Source organism: Leguminivora glycinivorella, unplaced genomic scaffold, assembly GCF_023078275.1.
Source record: "Leguminivora glycinivorella isolate SPB_JAAS2020 unplaced genomic scaffold, LegGlyc_1.1 Scaffold3, whole genome shotgun sequence".
NCBI classification, from domain to species: Eukaryota; Metazoa; Arthropoda; class Insecta; order Lepidoptera; family Tortricidae; genus Leguminivora; species Leguminivora glycinivorella.
The window spans coordinates 2,162,052-2,176,030 of NW_025952828.1; the positions used below are offsets into that span (position 1 = coordinate 2,162,052).

Below are 13,979 nucleotides of genomic sequence, written 5' to 3' on the forward strand. Positions count from 1 at the left end.
ACCGGCGACCTCCCGCGTCCTTGACTGGGCCACTTTTTATGGGAATAGGTGAAGCATTTTGGAGGGCCTACCGCGAACTACGTGACGCTCGACATGTTCCTACTGTCACGATTGTGTACGAATTTACAAGTGGAACAAAGAAGCAACTAGTCGAACGCTGTCTGCTTATATGGTCCATCCTCTTGTATTTTAATTGACTTGAGCGGCGACTATACTAGTCTAGTACTAACAACGAATAAGTATACACTAAATGAGAGTGAACTTATTTGTAGACCGGTACGGTGGCCGGCGTTATCCCAGTGACTGAAATATAAAGTACAGAGAGGTAGTTTGTGGGAGTATTTTTTCAGTACACATTGGAATACAATGTCGTTTTCACGGTGTGTATATGTACACAAATGTGAATTTATATGTACATTTTTTAATGCTCTCAAATTGACACCATAACGTGTTTTGCTCTAAAGTACGTTGGCGCGTACTAAGTACTTGAATGCTTTTCTAGTTTGACTGGTCCTTCGGAATTTCGGAAATCAATATCTACTATTGGGCCTATTGGCTGTATATCTAACATCGGCTTAAAGTTAAATCCGTCGTAAATTCCGACTTAACACGTACAAAGATTACGTCTATTCCATACAATGTGTTTTATAAAACGCGTAAATAGTTTCGAATTGTTTTGGCTCACAATGCAATTGCCAAAGTTTTGAGGCTTTCAAATGCCTTAAATAAGGCTAGTAGTGGTTCTATGGTCACCACGCCATCGCATTATGGTAATAACTTTCTCGCTTGCTCTTTGTTTTTGGCGAGATGTGAACTCAAGTGAAATCGGAATAAAAAGCAGAACTACGTAACGAATGCCAAATCAGAAGATTTGGACTAGATACGCTGTTTAAGATTATCTTACAATTAAGTGATAAATATATATTTTTTAAATTAAATGTTCAAAACGAGGGATAGGGCTTAGCAGTGACCGATGATGTTGAAATTGATAATGTGAAAACTTCTACTTAAATAGAAGTAAATGAAATAGATGAAGCTAAAATTTGAAAACAGCAAAAAGAGAATATAAAGTATTGTTACATACGCTGTTGTTGAAATGATAGGTTGTAAACATAAGTAAACAGTTGAAGCCATTGAGTGCTTTAAACTAGGTCGTCAATAGCCATTAGCCAGCGGATAATGATGTCTTTGGCCGACTGATTCCAAAAATAAAGCAAAAATGGAAACTGGGGTGTCATTAATTTTTAGGTTAATGATCTAAGTCAGTGCGATTGTAGTGAGAATTAGAACGGGAAAAACCAATTGTACATACACTAATTATCTTGCAATTCTCGTAAAACGTTCATTTAATTTTTTACTTTTGATTGAGCTATTCTTGCATGATGAGCTGCGCTGTATTTGGCACTAGCCTCGAGAAATAATTATACTATAATACAACAAAGTATTTATTTACCAAGGATTTTTTATCAGTTTGTAATCCTAAACATCTGATAATTTCAGTTTGACTTCTCCTTCTTTTTCTATCTTCAGGTCTTCATTTCTGATGTTTAGATACTTAGTTTTCATTTTGTTTGGTTCACTAATTATATCGCTTGTTAATTTGATTTCGGTTTAAATTCTTGTCACTGAATCGAATCCATGACCGAATCTAGGATTTAATGTAGATATTGAATCAACCGACGCATTCCATAAAGCGGTAGAGATAACCAACCATGCGTACTTGTGCGAGTACGTGACGCAACGCCGCGTCAGCGACAGGTAGGTATCGGGCACAGGCTCAGACAGATTATTGCTATCAGTACTTTAACTTGAGTTGTGAAGTTTGGCTTAATAGATGGGGTGAGACTTAAGGCTGTGAGGCTTAATAGAGGGACTAGAGTTGACTAGACAGACACTTGTAGGGGATCCTCTTAATGTTTTCCCTCACCTTTGTTCAGGGCACAAACTACGTTTCTTTTACCCCTATGAAAGTTAAAGAAGTTTTTTAATCCATTTGGATTGCAAAGAGTTTTGGTAACATCTTAGAAATTATTGGTCCCAGAGTCCGAAAACTAAGATTTATGGAATGTGGGTTTGCGTAAAAAAGTAGTGGAAGCTGGTTATACTTGTTCAAAAATATGGAAGAGTGTTCTTATATAAAATAATTCACCCTAACGGTTTATTTGCCAGGGTCCAGAGAAGACTGCTGCGACAGTATAGTGATTCCTTTTTTTGACATGGAACTACAAAGGCGCATGAACAAACAATAAATGCATAATTAGACTGCATTTGTAAATGTAAATTCCCAACATTGTCAGTAAATCGTCTAATAAAATACTGTTAATACACGAACCGCGCGTAATTATCGCGACAAAAACCTACATTCCAGCCGCGAATGAGATCGAGCGGGCGCGCAAAAACGGCGGCCGACTTATGACACCGCTGTGTGAAATCCTAAGGTGAACTGAATGTACTATTGATAAATAACAAAGACATTCAATCATACATATATAAAGGGAGAGAAGCATAGTAACATTGGAATTAAATATAATATTGACTGGCTGTTTGAAATAATTTTCATTATAGATGTACATTATACTGTTATAGAATTGTGAATGATGCTAGCTGAACCTAAATTCATTAGATTTTTCAAATTTAAACAAAAGATACAAGAAGCAATTGCAATACGTGAACAAGTATAATTTAAATTCATTGTAGCATTTATATAACCTTCGATTCCAATGACGGATGATAATTTTACACCACAGTGATTCAGAGTATAATTAAACTGACTCTTACTGATAGCAAAATTACCACGAAATATGACGCGATCTTATTTATCACTTCAGATGACGTCACAGACGAGATAAATTGAAAAAACCCGGTAGATACAGTAAGCATTTCCTAGATTTTCTCCCAGACCGGTGCCAATATCCTCGATGGAAACGAGGAAAGTCGTTAAGTACCGGACCTAGCCGCGAATGGGCAACACGACACTACTTGAAACCGTTGATGGAGTAGAATGTTATCGTTACGCAATATGTGAGCTATTTAAAAAGAGGAAAGTTATTATTATAAGATAAGAGGGCATTTAGACAGACATTGAAGAGAGTACATGACACGTCAAGTCGAACTATACAAGATCAATTGGGTCATTAGAATTCAGATAGGATTCTAAAAAAGAAGCAAAAAGAAAAAAATATGCAAGGTACAGAAACTACAGAAGACAGACACAGACGGAAAAATACAGACATCAATCTGTATTTTTCCTGGTGTGAATCTACCGTATCGACCGGCGACCCTGTATGTGGAGTGAAGGATATCCATCCATTATTTGAAGTGTTAGAAGCGAAGAAAAAGTACGTTATTTATGGCCGTGCTTGCTAGACGGTCATATAAAAAATTAACATTCATTACAAGAAAGTCATGAAGAAACTGTAGGTATTACTAACTTAGTTTATGATAGATAAAGAATAAAAGCCACTGACATTATTTATAGCACCCATAGAATATTCGAGCAAACACTGCCAAGATGATCTCACCACCATGTGGGCCAGACATGACAATTTGTTAAAATAAACACTACCGTACTTGGAATTTGCATGAAAAACTTAGTAGCAACAATAAAGTAAATTTAATGCGAGTCAGAAGGAATAGAGGAATTTGAACGGGTTTCTGAAAATAATTTATTTCACGAGCAGTAAAAAAACGGTTACCCGTAAGTCCCAGAACATAAGTAGACAATACAGCGCCTTTGCAACTTATTTTCTAATCGTCGAGCTAGTTATCTGTATAAATGATCTTGTAAAACAAGTAGTGAATACGACAACGCAATTGAATACAGCATCAGAATTGAAAAATATGCTACCAATCTAATATCCACGACATATATCTGACCTGCTCGCACTCATATGCCGAACGGCAAACACTGAAACTGATATCAAATTAGTATCACACTTCAAAGCCTATCAAACGCGCCTCGCGCCTATAAAGCATTCGACCGTGACATTTTACGTCCATTGAGAAGATGTACTGGACTGGATAAACAGAAACGAAATTACAAATATTCGAACCATGCTTAACATCTATTATTACGAAATGCCTTTGGCATTCCCTATAGATGCAATGATGAAAGAAAAGATCTTTGCATAACGTTTAACATGTTTGCATTGCATCGGTTTATTACTTGTACATCACATCGCACTTTCTAACTGAAATAAAGTAATCTAAGATTAATTAATATATTTCATTTAAAATAAGTTTATTGGGCGTCTTTTTGGGGTAAAACATTAGACAGAACTAAATTCATAAACAGTCCATGCTGCATATCAAAATAGTCTACTCAGGTTGACCCATTAGTCGTCTTCTGTAAGAGTTCAATCGAAACATTGCATAATAGGATACGTTTTTATTTTGACCTTGATCGTGTGACCTGCATGCCTGTGCAAAATTTACATTGAACCGGACCTTAGAACTCCCATTGAACAAAATGCCCGACATTTTGATGACGTGACCACCGAGGAATCCCTAATCTTTTCACGATCAACCAGGTTTAAAAAACAACAAATAAGGAAATATTAAGAAGTATCCAAACAAAATTATTGTTTGATTGGCTGTAATTTCAAAGTCTGTTTCAAGATTTTTTGTATTCAAGGTCGCCGACAAGTGAGAAACTGGATGATAATTTATTCAAATTTGTCTTACGCGTTAAGATCACCTTGCTGGGTTCAAAGTGACAAAACCGAATGAGCATGAAGGTGAAACAGCTATTTGATTGACTGTCTATTATATAACAATGAGTCTATCAATTTTGAATGAACAAAAATTTCAAATATGTTTATGATTAGGTAGAAGCATCAGAATCTCTCTTACGTCAATTTAAAAGATATGTCAAAGACTATAGGGGCTTTCAATCTTTCGATGCAACTAACTGGCTTTGTTGAAACACTTGAGACGAGACGGACACACACCATAAGGATTCCTTTTGTACCTTATATGCATCGTAGAGTTTTAGTTTTGGCATGACATTAGAAATGATACTGCAGGCAATTGATAGCACAACTACAATAATACCCTGCGTTATTGTGGTCTCTTCTCAGTGTTCACTCTTGGCAAAGTACGTAGTAGTTATGTTAATAAAGAGCCTGGTACGCAACGAGTCGGCAATTAAAACGCCATAATTCCCAAGATGCCATAAACAGCATTTTAGTCACGGCGGAAATAGCTCTGACTCAGCACTATGGCGCACTTCGTGTATTTACTTTCACTAAATCTATGGCAGTTTTGACATTTGAATCGAACAAATTAATGTATGCAACTTTAATAAAGGTTATGGAAATTTTAATAAGTAATAATGATTCATTGTTGGTTTTATCTCGGCTGTTGAGATTATGTACAAACCATGTACACACAAGTAAAAAAGGCAATATACAAATTCAAGTAAAGAAGGTACATTATAAACAAGTTAATACTAAGACCTAGACGTTGATAACGAAGTGTTACGTCATTGAAATGATTTGATGCATTTTTGCTTCATGCGTCATATAACTCATAAAGTGGCTGTACATCGTTATTTTATTAGTAAGCACCTAACACTTTAGACGAAAGGCTAGGTAACATAACCTTGCTTTGTTCTGTTTAATTTAAATTAACCTTTTGTAATAATCTTTACATTAACTAACTAATATTAGTTGAAGATATAATATTCGTGAAATATCGGTTGCTATTGCTCAAATATGCAAAAGCGATACGAGTATAAAGATACATAAAACGAAATGCCAATTCCTTGTCGACGTAAACGAATTAATCGTTAGCCCTTTTGATAGACATATTTTTCAATGTTTTGCAGGCTCTAGAGTTAATCATTAAACATGCAAATCATTGCAGATTTATAATTAGTGGACGTAGTAAAGTTGCAAGTAAGAGGCTAATCATAGCCCAGACAGAGATAGCAATCGGAGATGTTTCTACGGTAAACTCCGTTGTCGTGTAAGCGTTGCTACGTTCACGCGAGGCCACGTGACGTTGCAAATGTCAGCAACGCTCGTTACATATATACAATTATCATGTACTGGAGGATTATGCAATTGATGTACTTGGTGAAGATAAAAAATATTTGCAAAAGGACAGGTGATGTTAAAAACGTAAAGAGCATCAAACTTGGGCAAATTACGGTGATGGTATCAGAATAACATATTTCATTCAAATTATCTTGACCTGGACGAGGTATTATGTAACATAACATGTAACTGGTGTACTTGTCGCCGGCGTAAGATGGACGATAAAAGAGAAACTGATGTCCCCGCGAGATTCTGATAAGTGTGATAAGTTGTTGACACAAATAGTAAAGTAGTTATACAGAAATTATTTATATAAAATAAACATAATTGAGATCTTTTTTATTCGAAATTAAAGCAGTCGCCAATAAACTATGTGTCAAATTATACCTTGAAAGGAATGTAAAAATATAATAAGGTACACTTTAACAGGTCGATTATGCCATGCATGTATTATGGTTGCCATGAGACTGATAATGCCAAGGCAATACAAGTGCAAGACGATCAGAGCACTCAATATGATTTATAATGAAATTGATAAAACAATTTAAATTCCTAAGCAATAACATCACTATGATAAATTCCATGATACTGAATTTATAACCAATGATAAGAAAGTTGAAGTTATCGACATAAAATACTAGAGGACTATAGAGAACAGTAGTAAATCATATTATCGGTGTACTATCGCATCGATCACGCTAATCGCTTTATAATCACATTCCGTAGTGTGAGACGCGAATGGCAATGTGATTTGCATTTACAATAGAAAAACCTGTTCAGAGAAAAGTGTCTGCTAGCGGAGGCTCTTCGAATACCCAAGAGTTGTAGATAGTCTATTGTTAGATATTATTGAAGATTGACTGACGTCAAAGGAAGTGGATGTCACGACAGACGCAAGAGTAAAAATAATAAGGTAACTTCTACTTGAAGATGGTAATCACTGTCATTGAGAACCAAAGCTTTGACATTGACATTGAGGATGAATTTGTACAAAAACGTATCAAAAGTGAATGTAAAATACGACAAAAATAGAAACTAGAAGTGTTGTTGTCAAGCAATTCTGATAGATAGGTATTAATAATTACATCAAGGACGAATTTGGAACAGCGCTTCCCAAAATTAACATAAAATATGATAACGATATTAACGATAAAAAGGGGTGAAATGCAGATGTCATGCGACTATGATGACGTGCGAGTAGATAAATAAATTATTACCATAGTTCCTAACACGTTTGTTATTTCCGTGTAAAATACAAACAAAAATATAGTGAAAGACGTTCTTATTCCCGTAACATTAATAGACGAAGAAATGATAAAAGAAACTGAATTTCACTGTTTATTCTACGCAATGCTAGCTTTCAAACAACGGAGGAAATGTCCACGTGCTAAGCGTAAACACGCTTGTCGTTTCACAACCGGTGTTAGTAAATAAACGCATTTGTGATCCCTTTCAATTGCTAGTACATAAGAATTAGCAGCGATTAATGGTTTGTAATTGATTCTAACTGGCTTTCATACCGATGCGTAAAAAAGAAAGTGTGTTTCTTGATCATGTTCGAATTAAAAGTCAACATTTTGTTGCATCATCTACTACTATTTAGATTGATTTAATTTAATCAATAGTGATTGCAAATATTTCATAATTGAATTAATAATGAAACATTTCGTGAATTTGGGCAATTTTAAATGATCACATCTATCATGTACATCAGCTGCAAAAGTGCATGGAGAAATTATGAATGAAATTATGAATTCATTGATAAATTCGCCATGCACTTAGTAGCAGCAGCAGCAGATAGTACATGCGTTATGAAGTTTTTATTAACAGCAATAGAGATAGTACCACCACTACCACCATCATCTTCAAGTGTCATACTTATTGTTGGCGTGTTCAGTTTCTAAAACGTGCAGTTTACTGACGGCCTTGGGACAAAACACGAGCAACTTAGATTTACGACCGAGATTGCTAAAGTAAACAATGAGTGAATCACATTCTCTATTACTTTCCGGGTGAAGATTGTTAATGTTAATAAAAGATTTTAGTTAGCGATAAAACAATCTTAAGAATTCTAAGAAAACAATCAAGATTTGAAACTACTTACGATTATTATATTAGTACAATAAAAACAATCTTGTTGGCTTTGTTTAAAACATGTCATTTCAAGCTCTTTCGTAAGTGTTACATAAAGAAATAAAATGTATAAAGTATAGTCAAACAAATCTAAGTACAGAGTTGATCTGTGTGATCACTTTAAATTTTCAGCAATTTCTACCAAGAAATTTAGACAATACCTATCAATAGTATCAATATCCTTATCTCCATGAAGAAATATCATAATTAAAAGTAAAACTACGTGCAAGTAATCTTATCTGGGACATGTAAACTAATGTCTGATAAAGAAACACTCCTAAATCCGGTTTCGAAACCGTGAAGACTGGGACCGAAGTCTAGAGTGCCTTGAACAAGGAACGAAAACTAGAATTATCATGTTTTGGAAGGTAAGAAGCATCAAACCGGTATTAAATTGGACTTGTTTTTTTGAAGGATTACGTATAATTTAAGCTTCAAAATTCAGGTCGACCTTTAGGTATATTTTAAGTCACTGACGAATAAAGGGGGAAAATATGTTCGACTTGTGTAATCATGTATGTCCATTTAGCGTATGTACGCTTATTTCTCTGGCACGCTTTACAGAGAGTATATCTTTGACTGATGATATTAATTTATTGTTCCTAGAAAAGACGATTGATTCCTTTAAAGTTTTTGCTGTGTGATTTATATTTCTCACATACCGCAATAAGAAGAAGGAATCTTGATTTTGAACGTTGCATCCAAAACTTAAGACGATGACATCGCTCTCAAAATTTAACATTCTAAGTAAACATTTCAAAAGCCCCATAAAGATCAGTGGCATACCAGAGCAGAACAGGTTTGCCGAAAGAAATTCGTCAGCACCTGCACCGAAACTGGCTGTCCTCAATCCCATTGATAAGTACGAGTGGCAACGCGGGAGACACGTCGGCATTGCTGTTTGGGTCAATGTCGGTTCAAAGGAAAACCATTTAATTTTTTGATGTTGGGACATTTTGTGTTGGTAAAATTATTTTCCCAAAGGTAAATAAATTCACCTTTGTATTATGGTTTCAAGTAACAGGTTCTTGTTGATATGATGAAATAATAATGACCCAAATGTTTAAGGAAAATAACAAAAATTGGATTTGGTTACATAACTCTCGGATAGGCGACCAGTTCTGCACTTCAATCGAATATTGCAATACATTTAAAGGAATTTACGAGGAAAATACTCCTTTAATTATAATACCGCAGAATATTGCACAAGATATAATATCTCCTAACAGCCTCTTTGATCGATTACCAATACTTTCAAAGGAAAACGACATCAGAAACGTTAAATCTTCCATGACTCAGAGATTTGTATTAATAACACTGATGGATCAACCCATCCGTCATCAGACTTTAAAATTAAACCGATTAATGACTTCCGTTCCAAATTTGGCTTATTTGATTATTTTAGTTCTTGACTTACTTATCGTTATTGCTTGTTCTAAAATTAGCATATCGCTTTCGGATTAACATATGTGCAAACTTATCTGAATTTATAATTTCGTACTGCTAAAATTTGTTGCCTAAAGTTATTTAAAGTGTGCGTTAGGTAATACTTAAAACAGAAGCAGCCTTACATACACCTACTATGAATCGTAGGTACTTTACAATTCGCATACACTTGAATAATTTCATAGTGGGCGAAGCAATTTAAATACGCCTCTACTTTGGCTACTTTCTAAATAATAAGCATTGGTACTTGGTAAAGAGCGAAAATTATTAATGTAGATTTCAAAAGTGATTATAGATATTTCTTCTAGTTCTAGAGTAAAAGTTAAAGAAGTAAATTGTGAAGCAGGATATTGAAGAGTTGAATTTACAAGAAACTTGATGTTGCAAGGGTGTTCATCACCCCGAGGTCTCAAAACCATTAATAACAGTAACTTTCACAAATTGGCAAATTTATAGCGTGCAGATCAAAGTGAGAGTGGAACGTATACATTTGGTACTGAAAGACGAAGTAACATTAAATCGAAGAATAGTAAGCTTTTACTTGAAGAAATAAGGAGTGTTATTGGTCGTGGTGGTGTAAAAGGAATTGGTAGTAAATCAAGCGAGCACACTCAGCTCATAAACGAGCAAATTGGTGCAAAACAAACTTGAACTTCGCCGAGGTCCGCTTGAAATATACTGTACGGTTGGCTACACGCGCTAATGTGTTGCTGTTTTTGTGCGGCGCCGTTGAATCGCTGCTACAGTCAAGGTATAGATGCGGAAAAAGTGACAAAAGTAAGTATCCACTAAGCGCGTAAAAGTAAGTAGCGTATAAGAAATAAAGTCGTGGATACATATTTTTGGTATTTTGTTCGCATCTATATTTAATACCATGGCTGTACACTATTGGGATTGGACGAGCGTATACGTTCTCGTAAAAGTGAATAACATCTCGTTGTATATGTTAGATACAGCACTGGTTAATAATCCGTTAACTTCTTGTTTTCTATATTTATAGAATACTCTTTCTGAAATGTTTGTGGTATTTCATATCACAAAAGATTGATTATTTTTAAAGTCAATAGAGAAAAATCAACGTCAAAGATAAAGTATCTAATTATTTATTATGTCATTTATGTCGTAAATAATGAGACAGAGTATGCAAAAACTCATTGACACGTTACCAATTGGTATAATAACGAAACGTTTTATGAGAATCACGAGCATATTTTGTTTCCGATAAAAATTCTTTTAATCAGCGTGCGTACTGGTTTCTAGTAATTTAAGATAACGAAATAATGCTTACTTCATATGAATTCATCACCTTAGTAGGAAGAATCACTGACTCCCGAGTCACAGGCTTGACCTAGTTCGGGAGGCAGAGGCTCAACCCCTTACCTAATTGTGTTACAAACCTAATACATAAGTATGTTTCGTGTTACTATCATTATATATGAAATGTAATGTATGGTTTAAAGCAATAAAAAATATTTTTCAATTAACAAAATTATACACATTCATGATTCATTATATGACGCAATACGATTAATAACTATCCTCACTTAAAATTTAAAAGTTACAATATAAATCTTTAAAATAATCATAACTATAGGCATACAAAAGTTGATCCTAAAACTAAAACATAAATGGAACGCTAAATGCTGACGTAAAAAGTAGACATTACTGACTAAGGAGAAAGATAAAACAAAACTGCAATTCCGCAAATTACTTTAGATACTAACCCCCTTATTCATAAACGTTCATTAAAGTTATCAAGCCGATAAAGTTCGTTTGTCCCTTTCTATCACACCAATATGTCGGAAAGGGACAAACGAACTTTATCGGCTTGATAACTTTAGTGAACGTTTATGAATAAGGGGTAAATATTTTGCCAGTTGGTCTAGCACAAGCAAATGTGATAGTTTGCAACATTACATACAATTATGTTTACGATTACAAAAAATAAAGGTATAGACTTGATTTTAAAGGACATTGGAACATTTGGAACTCATGAAAGTCATGAAACTCATGAACCACTCTGAAATATTTAGACACAAAAGTTTTATAAATTTGCTTGTGCTACCCCAATCTGGCTACAACGCCCTCAATAAGGCTAAATGCGCAAAGCAAGTTAAACCATGGACAGACCTGCACCTGCATCTGTAGGATTATCAATCTGATTGACTTGAATATAGATGCAACTAACCTTCTTATACAGCTTGATCCAGGTGAGATCTCCCTTGGAGTCGGTGTACTGTAGGCCAAAGAACCAGACCTCGCGGAGGCCGATGGTCTTGACCACCTGGTCGAACAGCTGCTTGCCGGTCGTCGTCTGCTGGATCGCGAACTCCAGCTCCGCGTCCATCGTCGTCACGCGGACGTTCATCTGGAAGAAGAACGTCGTTAGCTTCATCGAAATATTAACATGTGTTTTCTAAGACGGAATAATGGTGTTCCGGAAATTTTGAAGATGTGTAGCCACCAGGTAGCTCTTTTGACACTCTAATAAAATGTAAGGGATACAGCGGCAATTACACTGCACCGCATGAAAACAATGTCGGTTGCCTGGGATCCTCATTCTTTTCATTTACTAACCGAATTAGGTGAACGACGCATTGTAATTACCGCTTACACCGAGCGAATGCTGCCATTGCCTGTCATGGGACGCACGCAGAGGCAGCACCAGCCAGGGCGTAGGGACTACATAATTGATGGAATCTAAAATGAACCGGGCTATTGGATGGCTACGGAATAAAAAACCGGACGCCTGTCTTTAATCGGTATTCAAATTTGTCAGTAAATGAACTAAAAAAGGGCTACAAGAAAAGCATGAGTGTTGTAGGCGTTTTTTTAGTCCAAGGCAAGTAATTTCTCAATTGTTTCGTATGCTTTGACACATTGACAGGCCGATGATTGCTCTTAATTTAGTACAAGTTGAGTTAGTCAGAAATGTTTACTTTGTAAAGGCATGATGTAATAATATTTACGAAACCTATGAAGTGTTGTTTACAAATAGTACCTACGGGCAGGCTTCATGTAGTTTTGTATATTTAAATCGTTACCTACTTTTATAGAATCTAATGTAATTCAAGTAATTATTTCTTGAAGAAAACCCTGTACCATTTAATTGCTCGTGCCACTTTGAAGATACCGAGAGTGCCGACACACGGTCGAGACTGATTAGAAAACGACGATAAAATTAGTAGGTCTATGGAAAGTGTAAGCTACGTGACTAGACTCGTGAGATCTTTGACCTTTTTGAGATGAGCTGAGACCAAACTTACAGAAACGAAGAAGACAGCATAGGCACGCATAGGCAATTTTTTTTCCAACAAAAAAAAAATCCAACATTTCAACCCTACCTACACACAAAATTGAAAGTTCATTTTATAATTAAAAACTAGCTTTTACCCGCGGCTTCGCCGCGTAATAAAAGTATTCTTATTGAAACGTTTACAAAAATAAGATTTTCATTTGGATCCGTAGGTTTCTTTGTAGGTACATCTGTCCGCGATTATTTCGATTAAGGTAAAGCGGGGCAATTCTCGACTGGGGAGCCATTGTAACTGATTTATTTGCTGTACGGTCCGGTTTTGGCTGACTGTACCTTACACATATTACTATTTTTTTTTAAGAAATTCTTGCAATGATTGTAGAATTGTTACACAGCGACCACAGCGTAGGTAGTAGGTACGAATATGTATGTATTTTAGCTATATAAATATTTATACTGGGGAAACTTCATACGACCCACATAGCCAGTATCTCGACGCTATGGTCGGTAGGGTAAAAAGTACTTCCCTGCATTATCGCTTACAATTTTTTCCATTTTGCTTATACTTATTGCAAACGTAAACATATAAAAGGCAAGCAAAACAACGATCTTCTTACAGCACATTGAATGTAATAGTTATTACGGATGCAAGATACTCGCCGATGCCTACTTATTAATCCCTTCCCACTGAGCCACCTGCATTTTACACTGCCTAGATATCGATTGCCGACCGTTTATTCCGACCCCTATCCCTATCCCTATCCCTATCCCTAACCCTAACCCTAACCCTAACCCTAACCCTAACCCTATCCCGTTCCCGTCCCCGTCCCCGTTTTCACCCTTTTAGGGGTTAAATTTTCAAAAAACCTGAAACACGTATTCAGTCATATGTCTTAAGGAATCTTCCTGTGAAGTTTCGAATAAAATAGTCAAACTAATCTTGTTTCCCCATACAAACTTTGAACCCCATTTGACCCCCTTAGGAGGTGAATTTTGGAAAATCCTTTCATAGTGCTCCTCTACACTATATAAGGAACCTACGTGCCAAATTTGAAATCTCTAGGACCAGCGGTTTCGGCTGTGTGTTGATATGTCAGTCAGTCAGT

General features: G+C 35.7%; 1 protein-coding gene across 1 annotated transcript in view; it reads right to left on the reverse strand.

The window, feature by feature from the left end:
* LOC125242015 (moesin/ezrin/radixin homolog 1-like) overlaps window positions 1-13,979 on the reverse strand; it is a 52,338-nt gene that overhangs the window by 24,737 nt on the left and 13,622 nt on the right. Inside the window, exon 2 of the mRNA XM_048150718.1 lies at window positions 11,806-11,985. Within this exon, the coding sequence (XP_048006675.1) occupies window positions 11,806-11,985 (180 nt within the window). The remainder of the gene's footprint in view (window positions 1-11,805; window positions 11,986-13,979) is intronic.